This window comes from Strigops habroptila, chromosome 4, assembly GCF_004027225.2.
Source record: "Strigops habroptila isolate Jane chromosome 4, bStrHab1.2.pri, whole genome shotgun sequence".
Lineage (NCBI taxonomy): Eukaryota > Metazoa > Chordata > Aves > Psittaciformes > Psittacidae > Strigops > Strigops habroptila.
In genome coordinates, this window is record NC_046358.1 from 6,876,569 (window position 1) to 6,899,056 (window position 22,488).

Sequence of the window (22,488 nt, forward strand, 5' to 3'; positions counted from 1 at the left end):
CAAGCACTCCCTGCTTTCCTAAGGACTATGACAGAGGGATAAGAGCAGTTTACCCAGGGGCTTTAGGACCATTTACAGACAGAGGGGGGTGGACAACACTGTTGTATCTGTTGAACCATTAATTTCATCATGAACCTGCAAGTAGAAGCAGGAAGGGAGAAAATACATGGAAGTTATGGCAGGCAGCTTTTGTGTGCCCAAACAGCACCGTCCCGTGAGGCAGGGACACTACCAATGGACCACAACTGATCTATATGAGATGAAGAAGTAAAATGTTGCTCATCAGCTGGGGGTGGTTGCTAAGTTTTCACTGCTGCACTGGCAGGGCAGCCTCTGGGCATGCTACCAAGTGCTTTCACTCCAAAGGAATGTTGTATCTGAAGAGCAGAGAATTTATGATTTCAATGAGCATGAAACCTCTCGCAGCAGCAACAGCAGCAGGAGATGCGGCTGCGAGGTTGACTCATTTGGGTTAGTGAAACTGGGGCTAATGGTGCTCTGTGCCATGCAGCTGGAATGTGAGTGCCACTGCCGGAGGACTCAGACCGTGTGCTCCCCAGCTTTTGGTGCATCCTAAGCACAGAGATGCAGCTAGAATGAGGCTGGTGGGATGCTCATCCTGAGCGGGTCCTTTACACCTGCGTGAGCATGGCTCCCATGGGAGGATGCCTTCAGAGGAGTGGACGATGGTATCAGCCCGGCTCTCCTCCCCTTCCTCTTACGCAACTCAGCATGCAGGGGAGTGACTTGACTTTTTTCCCCTCTCCCAGGGAGTTGGTTTTCACTTCCTGCACTCTCCGGGCCTTTGTCTCCACTGGACGCAGCTGAGGGCACACCTGAGGGGTGAAGGCACAGGGGGGACGAGGGGGACACCCCGCTCCCAGCATCGGAGCCCAGGTAGGGGACTAAGAGCGTATACCTGGGGATGAGTTGCAGCGTGGGGGGACACATTAGCCCCGCATCTGGACACCGTCCCTCTTAGTTTCACCTGTCTTCTCCCTTCTTTAGGAAAGGATTAAGGGCTCAAGGTGGTGAGGATCGGAGCACCAAGATGGCCAGAGGGAGCCCAGGTCCACAGTTTGTGCTCTGGGTTTGCTTGGTGCTGGCGGTCTATGGAGAAGGGCAGGAGGGAAAACCCTTCGGTGAAACGTGCCTGGAGGACTTTAGGGCAGGAATGCCGGATTTGGTGCTGGATACAGACGCCTCTGTCCAGAATGGAGCCACCTTCTTGTCGTCCCCCTTAGTCCATGGGAGGAGGGACTGCATAAGAGCCTGCTGTAAGGAGCGTGCTTGTAACCTGGCTCTTGTGGAGCAGGACCCAGACACGGAGGAAGACCACATCCGAGGCTGCTTTCTCCTCAACTGCCTCTACGAGCAGGCTTTCGTCTGCAGGTTTGCCAGGAAGGTCGGCTTCCTGAACTTCATGAGGAAGGAGGTGTATGATTCCTACCAGGCAATGCAGGATCACAGGTTGAATGGTAAGGTGCCCATAATGGATCTGCGCAAACCAGGGCTGGAAAAGCATGAATGGCCACTGGGTGCCAGCTCCTCCAACTGACATTTGTGCTGCCAAATGGTCAGGATAAAGCAATGTTAAAGATGGGTTTTCTATATATCCCTTTGCCACAGAGGTTTTCCCTAACTTGGATAAACTCACTTAAGAGCTGTGCCTCAGTTTACCTATTAGTAAATGGAGAGGGAATTCTTCTTTAGCCTATTTGAAGTGGGTGGAGTGAGTGTTACCAAATGCAAGCTGGGGTTTTGATACTTGTAGAGAAAAAGGAGTTGTTTCCCTTCTCCCTCCCTCCAGGCCTTTGAGGTTGGAAAGGGAAATCCTCTAAAAATCTACACATCACTGTGTTTTAAAGGGCTGCATTAATCTCTTAATTGCTCAGGGGCTGGAGGCAGGACGCAATGCACTTACCTCTCATTTTGCCACAGCCTCAGTGTTGTGAGCAGCAGCCTGGATGGTGAGGTGTCTCCATATCACTGCTTGTTGAGGCTGGTCCTTGCTGCTGGGGGGGGCTGATTAGAAAACTTCCCCTTTGGAGGTGGGTTTCTCTTTCCCAGTCTCTGAGAGTTCCCTGCACCCGGACCCAGAAAACCAGACAGAAACCAAGCTAACCTGGAGCTGGCTGTCTCCAAAGCAATGCAGTGTGTTCAGAAACACTGAAACCATGGGAATTCGTCTTTTTGTCTCCTTCTTCCGTGTTTTGGAGGAAGCATAGAAAGGCTGGGGTGTCTCTGGCCTGGCTGGGACTTTGCCAACCATATCCAGTTTATTACATGTTGATGCCTGGGCAGGGCTGTTTGGGGATATCTGTGTGGGTAATCCTCCCCATACCCCCTCCCAGCCCAGCCGTGGTGGGGAAGGAAGGGATCTGTGGTGATGACCAGGGGAGTAGGCACATGGACTTGGGCTCTGTGGTGTGAGCTGAATAGGACTTCGATCTTCTGCTGGGATATGTCAGCCTGTGAGCCCTGGAGGTGTGCAATGGCACCAAACTCCACACTGACCACTTCTGTCCTTCCTGAGTAGCAGTGCGCGGCTTTCAGCTCCTCTGGAGCAGCCCTTGGGTGTCACTGGTTTGAAGAGGGATGTGGCACAAGTGGTCCTCCTGTCCTCTGTCTCGCCTAGTTGCTTCCCATTGCATTTTAGGGCCTTCTAGTAAATATCTCACAGTTGTGGTAGTTCTCCTGCGCCTCCATTCCAGGCTCAAAATCCGTTCCACAGGAACTAAAGCCCACACCACCATGGCTGGAGGTGGCATGCTGGCAGCTGCCTGAATTCCTACATGCTTTGTTGTAGGAGGAAAAAGGAATGCATCATCCCCAGTACATCCTGATTTCACAAGATTAGATCAAAATACAACGTAGTGTTGAGCAATTCAGTCTCTTCATCTCTGTGGACCAGCACCAGGAGACTGCAACCCTCTTCTCCCTTGGCTGGTCCCAGGGCCTGGCATGGCATGCGTGCGGGTCCCTAGGAAGTGTCCCTGGGTCACTGTGCTCCCTGTGCCACCAGCAGTGCTGTATTTCCCAATCCATGGCACCTACCTGGAGCATCCCAGTCACTGACACACGGTGCTGCCTTGCAAACCATCTCCCTAATGCTACTTTCACAGGTGCTGGGATGGCTGCGGTGGGGCAGGAAAACCCGGGAGGGCTTATCAGTGAGAAGTGGAAAGCATGCCAGAAATGCTGCTGGGGATATTCTGCAAGGCAGACATACCCCTTCCTTGCTCATATGCCATGATAGCTGTGGGTGTAGGAAGGGCTTGGTCACTTCTACACCCCGTGTTGGCACTCTCACAGGGTGCAGGGTGCCAGGCTGCAGTAACAGACACTGGGAAGCTCACTGCTTCGTGTTTGGGTCGGGCTGCAATGTTCATGCTGTAGGTGGATGGGAAATGTGTTTCCTTGCTCTGCTGAAATTCTTCGGCATTGTCTTCGATACCAAAAGCTTTCTCAGTCACCCTGAACGACACCAAAGGGCCGGCAGGAAAAGAGAGGGAGGGTAATTAGTTCATTAACCCAGAGCTGAAAAAGATTTATTTTACTGGAGAAATAACAAACAATAACAAGGGTTAAATCAGACCCTATGAACTGGGCCCTCCTCTCTGTAGCAGCTGAGAACTTCAGAATGCTGACCCCGATTTTGGTTCAGATCCAAACAAAAAGATGCAAACCCAAAACCCAAGCCCCTGTGGCGTGATGCTGGAATTGGGTCCAGGCAGGAGGAATGGGCCTGGATGGGCAGGAAGGTGGGAGCCTAGCTGCCACCAAGGAGGAGAGGGGAAGGGCACAAAGGTGCAGATGCAGGAGGCCAAATGAAGGAGCCTCTGGCCACCGAGTGTGTCCACCCAGCACATAAGGAAGCTCTGTGGCATTTTTGCTTCTGGACCTTTTGAGGATGCCTGGAGAAATGAGTGTTAAGGAAGATGGTTTTGGAATGTCAGGTTTTCCTCCCAGATGTTTACAGGCAAAATAATCTTGGCCCAGGTTTTGGACTGGAGACATAACTGTCCAGTCTTCCTGCTGTTGTGCTGTCTCACTGTTAAAATGTGAAGCTGTGTGGCTGCTCTGGAGCCCAAGTTATTGTCAACCCCCTGAGACTGGCTCTAAAGGTCTGCAGGAAGCTTATATGCTGCTCTATCATCCATCCCTTTCATTATGTGCTGCTCTCAGGAGTCGTAGGAGCCTTTAGGCTATGTCCATGTGGCAATCTTCAGATGTCCTCTGCAATAATGAGGATTAAAAGCATGTTTTTTCTAGCGAATGGTGAAATATATATTTAGTGACCCCAGTGGGTGACATTAAACAAAACAGCCACACATTGCGAGACCCTCACTCTACAGGGAGCAGACCTGTTGAATTAAAAGGTTTATATATGTTCAAGAGGAGACTAGAGAACACTTGAAAGAGAGAGCACAGCTGGAGGCTGCTGAATTGGACAAATTTAATCTTGGAATGTTTCTGAAGCTGATAGAAGTAGCTGAAAGCTGGGAGAGCGTGATGGGGGAAGTACTATGTATGCTTGCCCTGGTTTTGCTTTTGCTCCACAGTGAGACTGTGGCAATGGAACACAGGAACAGAAACACCCTTGCTCTAACCCACTGTGGTCAACCTAGGGGTAAAGGCAACAGTGAATGCAGCTGAAATCTGGCTTCCGCACATCATCTGAGTGGATTTTCATGTTCTAGAGAAGTTCTCAAGAGCTTCTGAGTCATTTATAAGCTGGTGATGTGTCTTATAAGCTTGGCTGTGTCTCTCGCCTGTTCTAGCTAACATAGAGCCCCAAGTCTCTGATGTTATTGTTAAAAGGCACCATCCTCTTAAATGATTCCCCAGCCTGAACTTTGGTGCGAATTTTCTGCCTGGCTCATTCGGGAGGGGCAGGCTCACCAGGCACTTTATTGGTAATAATGGAGCCCGGTGTTTAAGTAACTACTCCGAGCTTATTCTGGTCTGGGCAAACCAGTTCTGGGTGTGAAACTGGAAAATAACCTCTCTGAACCTTTGTCCGTTTCTTGAACTGAACCTTTTGTGGTGGTTGTGAAATGCTTGGTGACACTCTCTTCCTCCTGCTGAATTCAGGCCTTGTGAGTGGGAGAATGGGAAGTGCTGGGGAACCGCAGGGTTCAGGATGTGTCTGCTCCTGCCTCGCCATAGAATCAATCATAGAATGGTTTGGGTTGGAAAGGACCTTAAGATCATCCAGTTCCAACCGTCTGCCATGGGTAGGGACACCTCACACCAGACCATGTCCCCTAAGGTCCTGTCCAGCCTGGCCTTGAACACTGCCAGGGATGGAGCATTCACCACTTCTTTGGGCACCCTGTTCCAGTGCCTCAGCACCCTCACAGTAAAGAACTTCTTCCTTGTATCTAACCTGAATTTCCCCTGTTTAAGTTTAAACCCATTACCCCTTGTGCTATCACTACAGTACCTAATGAAGGGAACTCCCCAGGTTTGAAGCTCATCCCTTTTCAAATGCTTGGTCCCATGATGGTTTCTGTTCTATGGGCACAGTGCGGCTAAAACAAGCAGTGCTGACATCCTGTCTGGGGCTGAGACAGGTCCTGACACTGGTCTCCCCTTGGCTAGTGCTGCTCAGTCCTGAGCCAGCTGCTCAGCCTCCAGCACCCAGCTCCGGCCAGGAGAGGGGGATTTGCACGTTCAGTTTAAGCTGAAACAGGGTAGGTTTAGATTAGCTATTAGGAACAAATTCTTCCCTGTGAGGGTGGTGAGGCGCTGGCGCAGGTTGGGCAGGGAAGCTGTGAAATTCACTTGCTGTGAGATTACTGTTTGTCATGCAGAATTCACTGAAGTGCTGCCTTTTGTGGCTATTTCACGTCTTATCTCTGGAGCTATTTAAGGAGACAAAAGGAACAAACCGATCTTTACTAAATGGCATGAGGACCTGTGGGAGAGTCTTTCCCTCTGCCCACTAAAGCAAATCAGACTGATTTCCCATGCCCTGAGGAAGGACGGAAGGAGCTTGGCAGCAGCAGCAAGTTGCCTTATGCTGAAAATATAACTCATTCAGTCATGCTGTGTTGTTTTGGAGAGGTGAAGTTGACCTGCTGTGTGCATCTCTTACAAACCACTACAGACACCTCTAGAAACTAATGCTGAGAGCTGCTTGGCTCTGCATGAGTTGACAGAAAACTATATGGCTTTATCATGACTGTATTTGCTGCTCATCCAGAATGAATCCTTATGGAAAGAGCCTGTATTTCTCTTTCTCCTTTGTTGCATTGCCTTGTTCCCATCTCCCTCTCCCCCTCCTCAGGCAAATTAACACTGTGGCAGCATCATCACCCCTCATTACCTTTGCCTGTTGCAATGGAGAGTTTTCTAGTGGCAACGGGTGAGATTTGAATGAACCCCCCTGAAAGCTGTGCACTTTTGAATGACTTCCCTGCAAGCACCACAAGAGAAGAGCTTCAGCCTTTGCTGCTCCTGCCTCTGCCCACCTTCTCTTGCAGCAGGCAGGCTCAGCTGCCTTCTGATGCTTGAAATCTCCGAGGTTGTGTCTCACGGGTGCTGGAATTTGGGTGGCCTCATTTCTGCTCCTGTCTCTGCTCCTGGCCTGCCCAGTGGCTTTGAGCAGTGGCTGTTGTCCCCAGTGAGGTCCTTCCCTTCACAGTGCCTCAGTGTCCCCGTAAGCTGCTTCTGCAATGGCAGACAAGTGGGCTGTAAAAGCCCCTTGGTGACCATGAGAAAACTTTCCAGCTCTTTCTAGTGGCAACTTCAAACCATTCCGAGGTATTTTCAAGCACTGCTTTATAGCCTCAAGTACTCAGGGTCTATCTGCGTGAGCGCTGGAATGGAGGAGATCTGGTTTTCTGTGAATCTGTGTCTCGAGGGCGAGAGCTGGTATCTGAGCTCTAAAAGAGAAATCTCCATACCGAAAGCAAACACTTTCTGCTGCAGGATTTCATTGGTGCATGAATACACTGTGAGCCACATACATACATTTGTTTTTAAGCATTTTGGATTTACTCTATCAAGCTCTTCTCCAGGATCATAAAGAAAAGATGTTTCCCTTTCCGATGTATTTTATAAATGGAGGAGGAAGCGGTCACTTAATGGCATGTCTCCAGGAGCATGTGTTCCGCAGTAAAAGCACACAACACAGAGCAGCATCATAAAGCTTTAATCTCCCTGTTAATTACAGAGTTTTACAGCAGAAACTTTCCATAGTCAAAAAAGCATTATAGCAAAGGTAACTTTCCTTTTTCAAACAGGCTGTCAGAGCAAAACACAATGGAGAATCTCCCTTTTACAAGCAGTTTGTTAGTACTCTGCATCAGTCAGCACTCAGTTATGAGGCTAAGGTGGAGAACAGCCCCATTGCCACTGAAAGCTTCACATAGTCAGTGTAGCAGAAATACTCCAAAGTCACTGAGCTTTCAGATGTCCTGAGGAGAAAAGGCAGAGACTTGAAGCCCTTCATTCCTAGAGGGATTTCCTCCTTGGCAGTCACCACAGATATGCAAATGCTCCTGACTGTTTTTTCTGGAGGTGAGGAGGATCAGGGAATTTGGCTCATCAGAGATAGGATCTGGTGAAGTTGCTGACCCATAAAGTAGAGCCAAGCTTTTACTTCACCGTGCAATCCACAGCCCTGAGGAGCTAAATGGACCCGTGGAGAAATGGGTCTGCAATAAGTGTACATGCTTAAAAATGTGAAGGAAAAACATGATTTGGAGGTGGGAGTTAATGATTAGCCTCTGTGTGGCTGAAGAACTAGTCTTGCCCTTGTGCAATTGCAGCCACCTGCTGGGCTCATCCTGGCAGGAAGGTGGCAGGGACGAGGCTGCATTTATGCACGGCAGGAATGTGTCCCTTTTCCAGAGCTTGTACTGCTGTGTACAACGTGCTCATGGAGCTGTTTTTCCTGGTTTGGTTTGGAAGGTGTTGCCAGCTCCAGTCAGGCCCTTCACTTATGAGTGTTCTGTGTGGCCACTTGTAAGTAAAACAAAACTCCACGTATTTGTTCTACTGGCCCTGTCAAAACCAAGAGGTGTCAGGCCCTGCTTGGTGTCTTCAGCAGCCTTTTTGCCAGGCTGAGATAGGACCCATCACTGTGGCATGCAGCCCTGAGGAAGGAGTGGCAGGGAGGTGTGCCTCACCCAAAGGTGAGAGGACACCCAGGGTGGGCATCTCTGCTTGTCTTGTCTGTTCAGTCTCTGTGTTCAGTTCTGGGTCCCTCATTACAAGATGCTGATACATGCAGGTCCAGAGAAGGGCAATGCAGCTGGTGAAGGGTCTGGAGCACCAGTCTGATGAGGAACGGCTGAGGGACCTGGGGGGGTTTAGTCTGGAGCAGAGAAGGCTCAGGGGGGACCTTATCGCTCTCTACAACTACGTGAAAGGAGGTTGGAGTGAGGTGGAGGTCAGTCTCTTCTCTCAAGTAACAAGTGATAGGACTAGAGCAGACTGCAGAGGGAGCCTCAAGGGTGGCATGCACGTACCCTCCCTGATACTGCAGCCAAACAGGCTGAGCACAATGCTCAAGTGTGTAAACAAGGGAAGATTTGTTTCCCCTGTGACTTTCTGGTGGCAGCAGCATTTGTAAGACCAGGGTAGAATGAATATATCTTCATTTGGTCAAAGATACTAGAAAATAGAAGATTCTGGGTGGGTTTGTGATAACTGATCAGGAACACAGGTTGCAAAGCCCTCAATCCTACTGAATTTAGTGATGAAAGAACTAAAAAGTAGCTTGTTTTGCATGTCAGGTTTATTTCTATATATGTCTTATACTAAAGGTCCCTTCAGTAGGCTCTAGCAAGAGTCAGCAGCTGGTACCTGAATCCAGACACACTCAAACAGGAAATTAGGAGCAAGTCGACAACAGTGAAAATAATTACCTGATGGAGTAGTTTTCTAAGGGGTTTGGGCCCTAATCCTCTTCCTCAGTCACAGTAAATATAACAGTGTAATGGTTGAGTGATTTATATCTAGCTTACAAATCAATGCCTTTACAAAAGACTTAGGTTGCACCTGAACATTGAATCTTGGACTTGGTACAGGCACTACCAGGTGGAGTTTTATGGGCTGAGCTCTGCAGAAAGCCTGTGATCAGAGACATTGAGGCTGAGAGGAGTTATGAGTCAGGCTTAATGGTGTCATTGTATAGGCTGCTTTTGCTGGCACAGCCAGGGATCAGTTTTTATCTTTTACAGTCTGGAAAAGTGTTTATGGATTGTGGAAGCTGCTGGTGAGCTAATCCATGGAATGGCACAAAAATAATGATCTCATGAATGGCATTTGTGTGCCATTTTTTAAGGCATGTATGTCAGAGAATGGGGTGGAATACAAGGTGGAGGAGGGGTATTTCTCATCCAAATCCTGCAGTGCATAGCTTTGGTTAGGTATGCTAACACAGTGCTTAGAGATGGTGGTAGGAATGATGAGAATCAGTGCCACATTCTTCAACACCCACACCAGGTCATCTCCCTAAGTGAAGGGTGGAGATTGCTCTGTGCTGTTTTGCGAGGATGTGGTCTGACGGACAGAACCTCAATGGCTGGAGCCACAGGGACACCCTCTTAAAGTGGTTCCTGTGGGCAGAAGTGGCCAGGGAGCCAATGGCTCAAAAGCATTGCCAGAATGGGTTGTGGCATTACTAAATTAGCGAGGGCAGTAATAACGGTATTGATTGCCTGGTGCTTGCTCAGGCTGCAAGAAGCACAGCTGTATAAAAGTGTTTTCCTTTCAGTGGTTGAAGTCTGTATTGATTTAATCTGGAAGAATCCCCCTCCCTTGTCTTCCTGTAATGGAGATATGGACTGGACCTTTCAGCCTCTTACCCAGACCTTGTTCTGCCTTTCTTCTGCAGATGACCGTCCTCCAATAGCCCGCACTGCCAAGGACATGAGGGTACAGCCAGGGGAGCCAGTGATGCTGAGAGGCATAGAGAGCACGGATGACCGAGGGATAGTCAGCTATGAATGGAAACAGGTTGTCGGTGACCCCTCCGTGGAGATGAAGGTAGGGAGCTGCAGGAAGCAAGCAGCTTGCTCACTGTCACCTGTGTCACCTGCATTAGGTTGAGTTTTCACAGCCACTGACTTGGAGATCACCTTGTCCTTCCCTCTTTGAGACAGTCCACCCATGAGCCTGTTCCCAAAGGCTATGGAGCACTCCCCGTGTCCTCGTGGCTAATCCCAGCCTCTCACACCGGGGACATGGCATTTCTTGGCCTCACCAGTTTGCAGGCTCCCTGCACCAGGATCCCACCTCAAACCTACCTGAGCAATACCTCATCTGCCTGGGTGGGAGTACTTGAGAGGGAAGCAGCTTCAGTGTAAGAGCTGCCTCCCAAGTTCCTGTAGTTCGATGAGGGGCCTGCCCTTAGTTTTACTCTGCTCCGCATCGGTGCTTCTACTCCTCTGGGTCTGAATAATCCAGCCTCAGGCTCTGCTTCTGTTCTCCTGGGGCTTTTCCTGGAGTTTGCCTCTCTTTAGTGCATAGGTTCCTCCTCCTATTGTGTCTGAGCTGAAGCAGAAGCCATGTCTCCTGACTGGCTCCAGGATCTCTGAGGTGTGAACACTGCCTATCTGATAGATGTTAAATGTGAACTGTGGCTTTAGAAGAGCAAATGATTACTGTTGAACTTGTGTGAAATGCTCTGGAAAGCCTTGGAGATGATATAGAGATCTTGAGGAATCTTTTGGAAGAATTAGCATCAGGCCCACAGCTGACTTGGAAGACCAGCAATGACTAGCTCTAGGGTTCTGAGGGGGCTGCAGGAATCTGCAAGTGCTCCTTTCCTTTTCTCTTCCCCTATCCCAACCAAAGTAACTTGTGTAGTGTGACAGAAACCAAAATCAACCCCAAAAAAAGAGTCCTCTGCTATTCTGCTGTGTTAACTACATTAAGATGATATATGGCAACACTGTGTTCTCTTGAAACCTATCCAAAAAGGCAGAGCGCATGGAAATGGAGGCCCAATATTATTAGCAAATATAGGTGAAAAGTTTGTGTCAATAGTATCGCAGCTTTCTATTCTGACAAAAATAATTCCCTCTCTTTTAGAAACCTCAGCAGGCAAAAATATGCACTTGTTTCCATCTCCAAAATTAAATAGACTTATATTCAAGATGAAAAAGTGTATGTATCTTAAATACACCTAGTTTATTCTCTGTATACTAAGTAAATGATTCATAATAGGTTTTATTTTTTAAAAAGTAAAATAAAGACTACAAGTATTTCAGTCCTCTCCAAAGATTTTTATTTTCCCTCATGCTTTCACAATGCCTCAAAATATGAAATATCTACTTAACACTTGTGGTACTCTTTCTCACTGTTATTCCAGCTAGGTACCAGCCCATGGATTTGGGGGGACTGTATAGCACTGAGACATTTTTCATGCCAGACATCTGCTTGGGGGGTTCCAGCCAAGCTGCTTTCTTCTTAATGCAGGAACATGGGCCTTGCATGGCTTCACTCACTCCCTCATTAGAGGTACTTCTTCTGAATAAGCCTTTCTTTTACATTCTCAGAAGCACGAAGATGATCAAGTAGAAATCTCCAACCTACAGCCAGGGATTTACGTCTTCCAGCTTACTGTCACAGACACTGCACAACAGCAAGACTTCACCAACATCACCATCATGGTGCTGAATACTGAGCAGACTGAAGGTGAGCTTAAGCCCATGGATGTCTAAATGTAGAGTCCCCAAGCCTGGGAGCTGCTCTTCTCAGAGGAGTAGATGGGAGAAGAGCACAACCAAGAGGTTGGACTTCTGTGTCAGCTTTTCCCAGTAACAGCCTGAACCTGACCAGTCGTGGAAGATCTCCACATTCGTAGTGGTCTGTTTTAGTGTCTTTGCATCCCCTTGCGGAAGAGGTGCCCACATTAACCCCATCCTGTCTGCACGTCATGCCCTCTGCTGGGTGACGCCAGAGTGGCTGAAGCCTGGGGTGCAACTGAGAGTGTAAGACAGGAGAACCTGAAATGCCCTGTTGACTCCATGGTTTTGCTGTGAAGGCCCTAATTTCCTTAAGCTGCAGGATAGGTGGAGCTGCCTTCATGACATTCAAAGCGTCCCTGGCTTTATTTATATGTTTTACTTTAATGGCTGTGTTTAATGATCAAAATGTTCAGCATTACAAGTGCATTAGGAGCACAGAGTTCTTGGACAAATGGTTGATTAGTAGCTAAGCAGGAAATTTCTGCTCCTAACACAGGTACCATAAAACTACAAGAACAGCCGTATCAAGTGGCACTAATGGTCTGCCCAAAATCCGGTACACTGCATTCAACAGTGTCCAGAGGCTGATACACTGGAAAGGGTACAAGAACATAGCATGCTATCAGTAAATCCCTGCTATGCTTGACTAGTGCCAAGGAATTTGCAACTGGGAGGGTTTTTTTAAGCAGAAGATGGTGTCTTTGTGTTTAACAGCCCTTTCTGACCTTGTGTAATCTTTGCACAGCAGCAACATCCTGAAGCAAGGAGTTACACAGCTTAACTATGTGCTGTGGAGAAGCAGCTCCTTTGTTTTATGGATGTGACACCTTCTAATTTTATTTTTTGATCCTGCCTTTCATACAAGAAAATATATACCAGCATTCCCTACTCACCTTCTCCATGCTGCTCAGGATTTTGTAACTCTTTCAGACAAGACCTTTGGAAAAGTTTCTGCTTTGTAGATGTGAAGGCAAAGCAAGCTAATCAGAGCCTTTTATGTTAACTTTCTTCACAGAGCATTGTTTGGCTCCTAAGAAGGTGGGTTGGTGTCGGGGATCTTTTCCACGCTGGTTTTACAACTCAACCCTTCAGCAGTGTGAAGAGTTCATTTTTGGTGGCTGCAAGCCCAACAAGAATAACTATTTAAGGGAAGAGGAGTGTCAACTTGCCTGCAAGAATGTTAGAGGTGAGTCTTCTTCAGAAATCAGCCCCCTCTTTCCCATAGGATTGGGATGGCCCCGTGGACAAGTACCGCAGCTTCTTGACTGGCAGCTAGTTAGAGCCCAGAGACCTGAGGAGACCTGGCTAATTACGGATTGCGTGCCCTAGTCTTACACTGCCAATGTATCTGACCCAGCTCCTGGAGCACTGCTCCCCTGGTCAGTGTCCCTGGTGTGTCTCTGGATGCAGAAATCCTCACCAAATCTTCAAGTCATATCTGAAACCTAAATTCACATGTGCTGTGGGGGAGCCAGAAGTGCTTCACTCCCATTTGGGGATGGTCTAGCTAGTGGTGGGAAGTTCCCCTCTGTTCCTCCAGGCCTGCCTCATGTGGATCCTACTCACCTGGGGTCTCTGGGTAGTGGGCATCCATATTTCCCCTCCCTAAACCCTACAGGGCTTGCTTCCAGAGTGTATGCACTTCTTAGGTGAGATATGAGGGCAATATGAAGCTGATCGTGAGCTGACAAAAGGGTGTGGTGGTAAATTTGTTCTCTTTTTTCCCTTGTCTCTTCAGGTTCTATTGGTGGGCGACAGCAGCCAGGTGAGCTTCCTGTACCGCTGCGTAATCCTGCCGTGAGCTCAGGCTGAGTGTCTCACGTCCATTCCTGTGGCTTTTGATTAGCACTCACTCAGTGTGGAAAGGGAGGCACTGGAGACTAATTTCTTTACTAAGCCTTTCACTTTCATGTCATAGGATAGTTCAGGTTGGGGATTACCTCTGGAGGTCATCTGGTCCAACCCACTACTCAAAGCAGGGTCAGCTTTGAGTCACATTGGGTTGTGCAGGACTGCATCCAGTCCAGTTCTGGGTACCTGCCAAAGGAGATTTTACACTTTTCACTGTGCCAATGTTTGATGATCTTTGTCATAACTTTATTACTCTCATATTGAATCATTTTCTCTCGTTGCAACTTGTGTCTGTTGCTGCTCATCCTATTACTGTGCATCTCCAAAATGAGCCTGTCTCTTGTCTGTTCCAAAACCTTACGCTAGGTCTTGTGCTCCAGCCCCTTGCTGAATCTACTGGATTCACTTGAGTATGCCAATGTATTCTGCGCACTGGGAAGCTCGGAACTGGGCACAGTACTCAGCATTTGGGACCATCTCTGGAGCAAAGGGGAATAACTGCTCCTCTCCATCGGTTCTTGCAGCCCAGTGTGCAGGTTTCAATTTGGTTTTCCTAATTTAATCCCCTGTGCTTGGGCAATGTCTCCATATCCTTTCGGGCAATGTCTCTATATTCTTCTTGAGTAGTTCATTCTTGCTTCCACTTTCTGTGTACTTCTTTTCTGAGCGGAAGCATTGCTGTTCCCAGAGCAATGTTATATTTATGCCCAGGGTGGCACTGAAGAGAGACCTTAACCAGTCTGTCTTGTTTCTTGTTTGCCAGCCCTATCAACAGCTTTTAAGTCCTTCATAAAGCACCTGTGTGGCAGGGAGAATTTTAATGATCTATCTATCTGACCTGTTTCTGATGCAGTGTGCAATGGGAAGTGTCACCCCCCATTCTTCAAATGCAAGGATGGCTGCTGCATTGATGCCTATCTGGAGTGTGATGAAACTCTCGACTGTGCTGATGGATCGGATGAGATGTATTGTGAACAATGTAAGTACTTCAGATTCTGTCTTAGACAACTTAATATCTGCACAGGGATGAAAGCAATGTAAGTTACAGGTGTTGACTCAATGCTTTTTGGTGCCTTCTGTTCTTATCTGCTGACCCTGCATTATCTCTTCCTGCGGTGTTGTGTTTGCAGATTCTGCCATCTCCTGTATCTCTGCTGATACAGACTGCAAGAGCTGATCTTCCCTCTGGGTCGTGTCCTGCCTCTTAAATACCTTTCAACTCTCTTCTCTGCACCTGTCTGTAAGACTTCAGAGCCTGTCCTCCCCTTCCCATGTTTTTCTCACTGAATGACCTTACCTGCTCTCGTAGAGTTGGGATTTGGGAAATGAATCCATGATTTCTCCCAGTCTGTCCAGTGTCACAGTCCTCTTTACATTCTCACATTATCCTAATGTAAATGCACAGTGGTGAGCTGCCCAAGTCCACAATCCGTCCTCCTTCCCCTTCTCTTCTAATGGAATTCCCATAATCTCTTTCCTATATGTGGGTGTTCTGTTGCCTTTCTAGGTTGCAGGCTTACAATTCATCCCTCTTGCCCTCTCATATCTTATACTTGTGCTGTTTGGCACTTCTTAAAACCTGGAGTGATAGCAGTTTCCTTATTCTACTTGATGGAAAAAAATAAGAAGAAAGCAGCCTTTGTTTTCCTTAGTTTTGCCTCTGTATTTGTGGAACAGGAATTGGGAATAGTTTCTCATTATTACATTTTATTTTCCCATGTTCCTCTCACAACTTTGAGATATTTAAAAACCACAAATTATATCTCTCTTTCCCTGGCTTTTGGAACATGCAGGAAAGCCCTGTCTGCTCATGTCAGCACGGACAGAATCATTTCTTTTGTATTCAACTGGTGAGAAAAGTTTTAACACGCAGTGTTTCTCTTGCAGATGCTCGTGAGTTCAACAGACTGCAGAAAATCAATGTCACACATACGCAAGGTACGTCCCGTCCAGAGCACCTAGGCTGACATCAGCCAGCTTTTGTTTTCTTCTTCAGTCTGTTGTTTTATGGTAAAAGTGCTTCCCTGAATAATTCCCAAAATGGATTGTTTTAGAAATAGTGCAAACCAAAGCCATGTGAGTGCCACAGCAATGGCATAATACAAGTAATGGCATAATACAAGTAATCATGTGCCTGTGCTCAGTCCCATATCTTTGTCTTGTTTGTACCGGTGTAAACAGTGGTACTGTCACTGGGCTAAAAGAGTGTATCCCAAGTGAGGAGACCTGAGATGAACTGTGGTTTCTGTGTGTTCAGGCTCTTCTTGCTCCCTTCTGCCTCCCAAAAAGGACAGATCATTCCTGTAGGGGGCTGAATCCAAGGTCTAGCATGACTGCACGCTGTTCCTCTGATGTTCCTCCCTGCTAATTGGGTTTATGGGCAGATGGCAACTCACCTTGGCAATGCCAGTTTGAGCAGCTGGCAACTGGGCAGCGGGGACCTGACAGCCTCAGTTCTGGCCATGGATTTCCGCTGCCACAGTGCTTGTACTCTTGTGTTGTGAAAACGTTGTTGGTTTGCTTGGGCTAGAACACCTCTCCTTTGCTTTGCCAGGTCACTGTGTGGAGTTGCCTGACGCTGGACAGTGCACTGAGAGCATCCCTCGCTGGTATTACAACCCATTCTCTGAGAAATGTGACCCCTTCACCTATGGGGGCTGTGGAGGCAACAAAAACAACTTTGAGAAAGAGGATGAGTGCATGAAATCGTGTTCAGGCATCACAAGTAAGCAGCCATAGTGAGGGCTGGAGTTTTACTGATGAAACTATTAAAATCACTCCAGATTAAATTCTATGGTCCCAAAGAGGCAGTGATTTGAGAGCTTTCAGTTAGAGCAGCTCTGCTTTCAAACCCTGGCCATCCGTAACAGCATTCTTCAATGTGACTGATGGCTTATGGGGAATGGTGTGTATCTACAGCATCTTTCTGCAATGCAGCCTGTCATTTCTCAGAGCTGAAAAACATTTTGGGTGCTGATGTTGAAAAAGGGGCAGAGGAGGATGACAAAACTAACCAGAGATATGGTATGGCTTCTCTAAAAAGAATCTTTCTAGTTTGGCTCCAGTTCTCCCCAAGTGGGAGGGGAGAAATTAAGAAAATCCTCAATGACACATATTAGAAGGTTTAAACAATCAAGAGGGAAAAATTTACACTGTAAGCTTTGTATGTGTGGCTGTGGAGGCCAACAGCTGAAACAGGAGGAATTCTGCCAAACTGTACCTGTCAGGAGGCAAATTGTTGCTGCTCTTCTACAGCTACACTGTGCCCCAGAGCCTGCCCTGAGAGCTCAGCACCATGGCTGTTAAGAGGGATGCTGTATGCATTCAGTCACTTCAGAGCACTGGAAATATGCTCCTCAGAAACCTGTCTTATCCCTTGTTCCCAACCTTCGTTGATAAAACCTTTTTCCTCCTCTCTACTCCCAATTCAGAAGCGGATGTCATTGGCCGGAGATGGGAGTCATTTGAGCCCCAAAGCAGTCTTTTAAGTGAGTAACAATTTTTCCTACAGATCTTGCTTGTTGCTTTTACCCTGTTCTGAAAATTATTTTGTCTTTCCTTACAAATAACAGCCTTCTCTCCCATCCCCCTTTTGAAGCTGAGGGAGCAATGTGGGATTTGTGAGATGCCAGCAGTGGCAAGATATGCTTTTGTGCACTGTGCATCTGTGGTCCAGCTTCTCCTTTGTGACTCAGTAGCTCATATCAGAGACTCCTGATTCTCCTTCCATCAACTTGCATGAATGTTCCACTGTTGAACATCAAAAAATTGCAAGTAAAATTCTTCCTAAGGGCCAAGTTCACCTCAGGACCACTGACTTCTGCAAAAAAGAAGGACCAAGTGGGCATGTGAATAATGTTGGAAATCCAATGACTCTATATAACCTGTAACTGTAAAGAACACCAAAGCTATTTAAGTACAAGGTCTTAAAAGACTATCACATTAAGGTTGGTGTCCTTTCACCACATAGCTGTAAGGCCTCTTTCTTCAGTAGAGAACTCCTGAAATGATACATTTGTGTTCTTCAACCCTAGAGTTTGATTTAATTTTCAAATTCACACCAGCTTGCAAATGAATCACGTTTGACAGTCTCCAGTGATGATACAGGAGTTTGGTTGGTTGTAAAAGACCAAGTACTCACAGCACTGCTACAAACTCTTTCCCACAAACTTAGCCTGTCCACCATAGCTCACTCCGACAGCCTTATCCCAACCAGGAGATGCTTTCTGCAACCCCTTGGTGGCCTCCCTGTTGACATATGAAGCAAAGACAGCGTTTTGGAAGGGCTTGATATTCTGTAGAGTCGCTGAATAGCCTTTAGAGGGCGTCTTGCATCTGGGAAATGATGGGAACCATAATTTGGGAGAGATGGGCTGGCTATACCCTGGCCATACCCTTATGCCATGCAGTAGTTGTCTTTCTTCTTTGCTCCATTGTGCAATGACCACCTTGCTGTCAAGCCAGCTATTATCCACCTCTTCTCTTTGCCAGCACAGCTTCTGCAGTGGCTTTTGTGCTTTCTTCTTCCTGACCACTCCTGCTGCATCACAGCTCATGAAGCAGCCCTTCTAATATGTTCGTGTACCCTTGCAGGTGCCTTTGAGGTAGTGATTGCTGTGCTCCTCGGGATCTGCATCATGGTGGTCCTGGCTATCATCGGCTACTTCTTCCTGAAGAAAAGGAAGAACAGCCGCCGGCGTCAGCCAGCCACTGCTACCAACTCAACCCTCTCCACCACAGAGGACACTGAGCGTCTGTTTTACAGCAGTGCCACCAAACCAGTCTGACCTACAGCCTGTCTCCCTCCAGCCCAGCACTGGGGCTCCCCAGAACTTCTGGAGTTCTGTTTTTAGGCACGGGCCAGTGCCTGAAGGACTTTTTCCCTTTGAAGACATTTGTAGCACCAGGCCAAGGTCTAGCCATGATTTGGCAGTACTAGTGTTTGTGATTGTCTTGGCTAAATGGCTGCTCTGGAAAGTGAGGAGCTGGGAGCATTTTGATGCTCTCTGATGTCTGTCCCTTCCTAACCTCAAACAACCCAGTGAAACTCTGAATTACATCTTTCTTCCAGCTCAAACCTGGAGCACAACTCCACTCAACCTACTGAAGGACCCTGGGACTGGATCTGAGCAGCCTTCACATTTGTGAATAGTGAAAGCTCACCAGAGCCACCAAGTTTTTGTTTGCAGTGCCACTTCCTTCCATACAACCTCATACTTTCCTCCCTTTCCCCTAGCCCTCTGCAAGGTGGCCCTGCCTCCCAGCAGCTCTCCTAGTCACGGTGAGCCTCTCGAGGGCTGTGAGATTCAGGTAACCATCCAGACCTGTTCCGGGGGCTCTGTGACACTCTCCAGTGGTTCCTGTTTTTAAGATGGAAGGAAGCAGAAATACCTGCTTTAATCACTAGGCTTTGCTTTTTAACAGAAAAGCACACCTAGAGTTTTTTCTGCCTGGCTGCCATGTTACAGCCTCCTGTGTACAGTATGTGTCCACTATTTTCTCTCTGTGGTTTGCTCTGGTTGCTTTTCCAGTGTTCACTCTGAAGCCAAACACATTGAGAAAATATCTATTTATTCTCAAATGAAAGAAAAGGAATGTCCCTACTTTTCCTGGTCATGGCAAGAGAGGGGTGGAAGGACCTTGGACCTTTGCGGCAGCTTTGATTTTACAGTGCTCTCCTCTGAGCACGCAGCCTGACCCGAGTCCCTGGCACCTCCTAGAGCACAAGAGTGGGCTGGATACCCAGCTGATGTCCCCAGGCTTCCTCGCTCTTGCTGGCCTGTTCCTCCTGGTGCAAGATGAGCCCAGCCCCAGGAGGTCCAGAGCTCATCCCTGATCCCATGGCAGCATGTGAAATTCCCACTTTGGCAAGGTTCCCTGTGTTCCCCCTTGGCTGTTTGCAGTGAGGTGCTTCCCAGATCCATACTGCTGCACCTCCATGGTCCAGGCTTGTACCTCTGGGAGCTGAAGATGGCTGCTGGGGGCAGAAACTGCTATTTCTGAAGTGCCTGGTACGCTTTGTCAGCTCTGGGGTTGGCACCAATCCCCAAACTTCCAGTGCCTGCTGCTCTTGGAAAACTCATTCTGTGAAAAGAATGGTAATTGGGGGGGGGGGGGGGGGGGGGGGTGGTGTTTGCATGTGTGTGCACACGTGTGTGTGTAAGAAGCATAAATCTATGTGCAGGCTTTAGTTTAAATGCTTAGACTCTTTCAGGGCTGAAGGCACAGTGGCTCTGGAAGGCTCTGGCAAATCCATACCCAGCTCAAGGCATGGCTCAGGTCCTCTCAAGTGCAGCTCCAGAAGAGCTGCCTTGTTGGGCCAGTGCCTGGGCTGGAAGGGAAGAAACCTCTGCCCACAGCCTGCTGGCAATCTGACTGCACACTTCTCCCCACCATGGGCATCCGCCTTAGTGTCCCTGGGGCTGGTCAGATACCTCCATGGCTTTTCAGATCCGTCTCGTATCGTTTCTTCCATCTCTTTGTTTCTCCCACAGCCTACCATGGCCTATGCAATAAACCTAACATCTTGATTTATGTTTTTGTGCACTCACTCTGATAATAAAAATGAATTGTTTGTCTTATCTGACTTGGGAGTGGTGTTTGAGAAGCAGTGACCCGCAGAGGGGGCAGGTACCGTTCCCATGCCTGCTATCTCGCACCCTTTCATCTGCAGACTGCGGTAGCTCAGGGCAGAGCACTGCAGTGTTGCTGCAGCAGCAGCAGCAGTCCCATGGGTTGGGGAGGGCTGGGAGAAGGGGGATGCAACATGTGTGGATACCTGGAGAGGCAGGTACCAGGTGAGGTGTGCTGGGAGTGAGATCATTACACACCAAGTCACCCAGAGAGCAAGGCAGGGTGTAACTGAAACTGGGTTCCAGCTGGTCAGACTGGTTTGGGGTTTGAGTCTGAAACCAAAAGCAGACACTATTCTTCAAACAGGAGCTGCTCTAGCTGTGTCTCCAGGCTGGTGATCACTCAGGCACTGCAGTGTACAGTTAGCTAAATGTAAATTTGTCTAATTGCCAATGAATATGTATGGCACCAGGTGAACCTCCATCACTGACCTGGCAGTGCTGGGCCTCCACACACAGCTCCACAGCAGGCTTTCTCCCCTGTGCTCTGGGCTGTGGGGTTTGCTTGGTCAATACCATCTCTCTCTTCCCGCACTCTACACCAGCTCTCCCATCCTGCTGTTTCCAGTTACTCATGTCTATGTTAGCCCCTCATGTCCCATGAGGAGCTGCCCCCGGAGCAGCTCTGCTGAGCTGTGCTGTGCTTGGGCAATGGGGTAACCCCTGGACTGAGGATGCTGTTGGAAACCGAGGCTGCTTCTCTTGATAGTCTCCAAAGATAGAAGGTGACTGAGTATTACAGTCTCTTTGGATGGAGCAAGGAGGTGGATGGTCTCTTTTCCCAAGTAACAAGTGACAGGACAAGGGGAAATGGCCTCAAGCTGCTCTAGGGGAGGTTTAGATTGGATATTAGGAGAAATTTCTTCCCCAAGGGGTGCTCAGGCATTGGAACAGGCTGCCCAGGGCAGTGCTGGAGTCACCGTCTCTGGAAGTGTTCAGAAACAGTGTAGATGAAGCCCTTAGTGCCATGGGTTAGTGGTGGCCTTGGCAGTGCTGGGGTAAAGGTCGGACTTGGTGCTCTTAAAGGTCTTTTCAAACCCATCTGATTCTGTGATTCTAAGATTCTCTTTCACTTAAAGCACGTCTTTGTGTCTCCCGGTGCAGACATAGCGCTGATGGGCTCTGCACGACGCCCCCGAGCCCTCCGCTCAGCTTTGCACCTCGCTAAGCCCCTTCTCCTTCTGCCCGAGAAGGCGGAAGGCAGCGAGGGGGGCAGAGGGGCCGGAGCCCGCGGGCACTCTCCGCTGCGGGGGAAACTGCTGCTCCGGCCCTGAGGAGGTGCCGCCATGTCCGTACAGCGCGACCGGGGGGCTCAGGCCCTCAGGCACGGAGGTGGCCTCAGGCCCGGGGCCGTGCCGCACGCCCTGCCACAGCCGCCGGCCGCCTGCGTTCCCCGGCTTTGCCGTGTGGGGTCACTCGGGCTGCGCCGGCAGCTCTGCCGGGGAAGGCGCCGGTTCCGCCTCGCCTCCGCTCCGCTTCCCCCCGCGGGGTGAGGGGTTCTGCTCCCCCGGGAATCCCAGCTCTTCAGAGAGGGTTTGTTTTCCCGGCGGGAATGGGACCCCAGATCTTGCAGCTGGCTGCAGAATGAAAGCGCCCTCCTCACAAACCAGAACTGGAGAGTGCCTTGCTGTGCGCTGAAGGAACATTCCTCAGTGAAAACTAAGCCTGATACCGAGCAAAACCTCCTATTCCCCCAGCTGCGGCCAGAAACAAGCAGTTACGTGAAGTTGTTTTGGGGCAGAGCCGCTCCTCCTGGTGCAGAGCTCCCCAGTGTGTCCCCCTGAGCCCATCGCCCCAGTGCAGCTGCTCCCTGGTGCCAGCGCCTCCCGGGGCTCTGGAGCTGGTCCCTTGTCCTGCAGTGTCCAGGCAATGCCCTCTGCACCGAGGTCTATGTTTTTGAGGGGTTGGTTTGCACAGTTTATGGAGCCAGGCTCATGCCAAGCCCTGGAAGCTGCTGCACACTGTGCTACTGCCTCTGCATAAGTTGTCCTGCCTGTCTTTTGGTAGCCTCCATCTCTGCAGAAGGAGATGCCTCTGATCCCTGATCACCAACCCTTTTTGCCTTGCTCCGACTATCAGGAAGGAGGGCTTGCTTGCTTGAGTGTTTGGCTGAGTTAATCCCAGTGGGCTGGAGGGGACCTCGCAGGCTTCGTGTGGCTGTCGGGCTGGATACAGGAAGCATTAGCTCACAGCAAAACACTGTGTGTCTCCGGCTTCCCTGTGGCACAATGGCTCACAAATAAACACAACAGCTGCCCCGGCATGACAAGGGATGGCTCCACAGTGGCAGGACA

At 48.9% G+C, this 22,488-nt stretch overlaps 1 protein-coding gene across 1 annotated transcript; it reads left to right on the forward strand.

Moving 5' to 3' along the window:
- Positions 1-754: 754 nt before the first annotated feature.
- SPINT1 (serine peptidase inhibitor, Kunitz type 1) lies at positions 755-20,148 on the forward strand. Its single transcript, XM_030482850.1, has 11 exons — positions 755-897; positions 1,009-1,478; positions 9,854-10,005; positions 11,520-11,658; positions 12,727-12,897; positions 13,450-13,476; positions 14,416-14,541; positions 15,450-15,500; positions 16,117-16,287; positions 16,994-17,050; positions 18,156-20,148. Exons 2-11 carry the CDS (start codon positions 1,052-1,054, stop codon positions 18,347-18,349), a joined length of 1,515 nt encoding a protein of 504 aa, XP_030338710.1. The 5' UTR covers positions 755-897; positions 1,009-1,051; the 3' UTR covers positions 18,350-20,148.
- Positions 20,149-22,488: the final 2,340 nt, after the last annotated feature.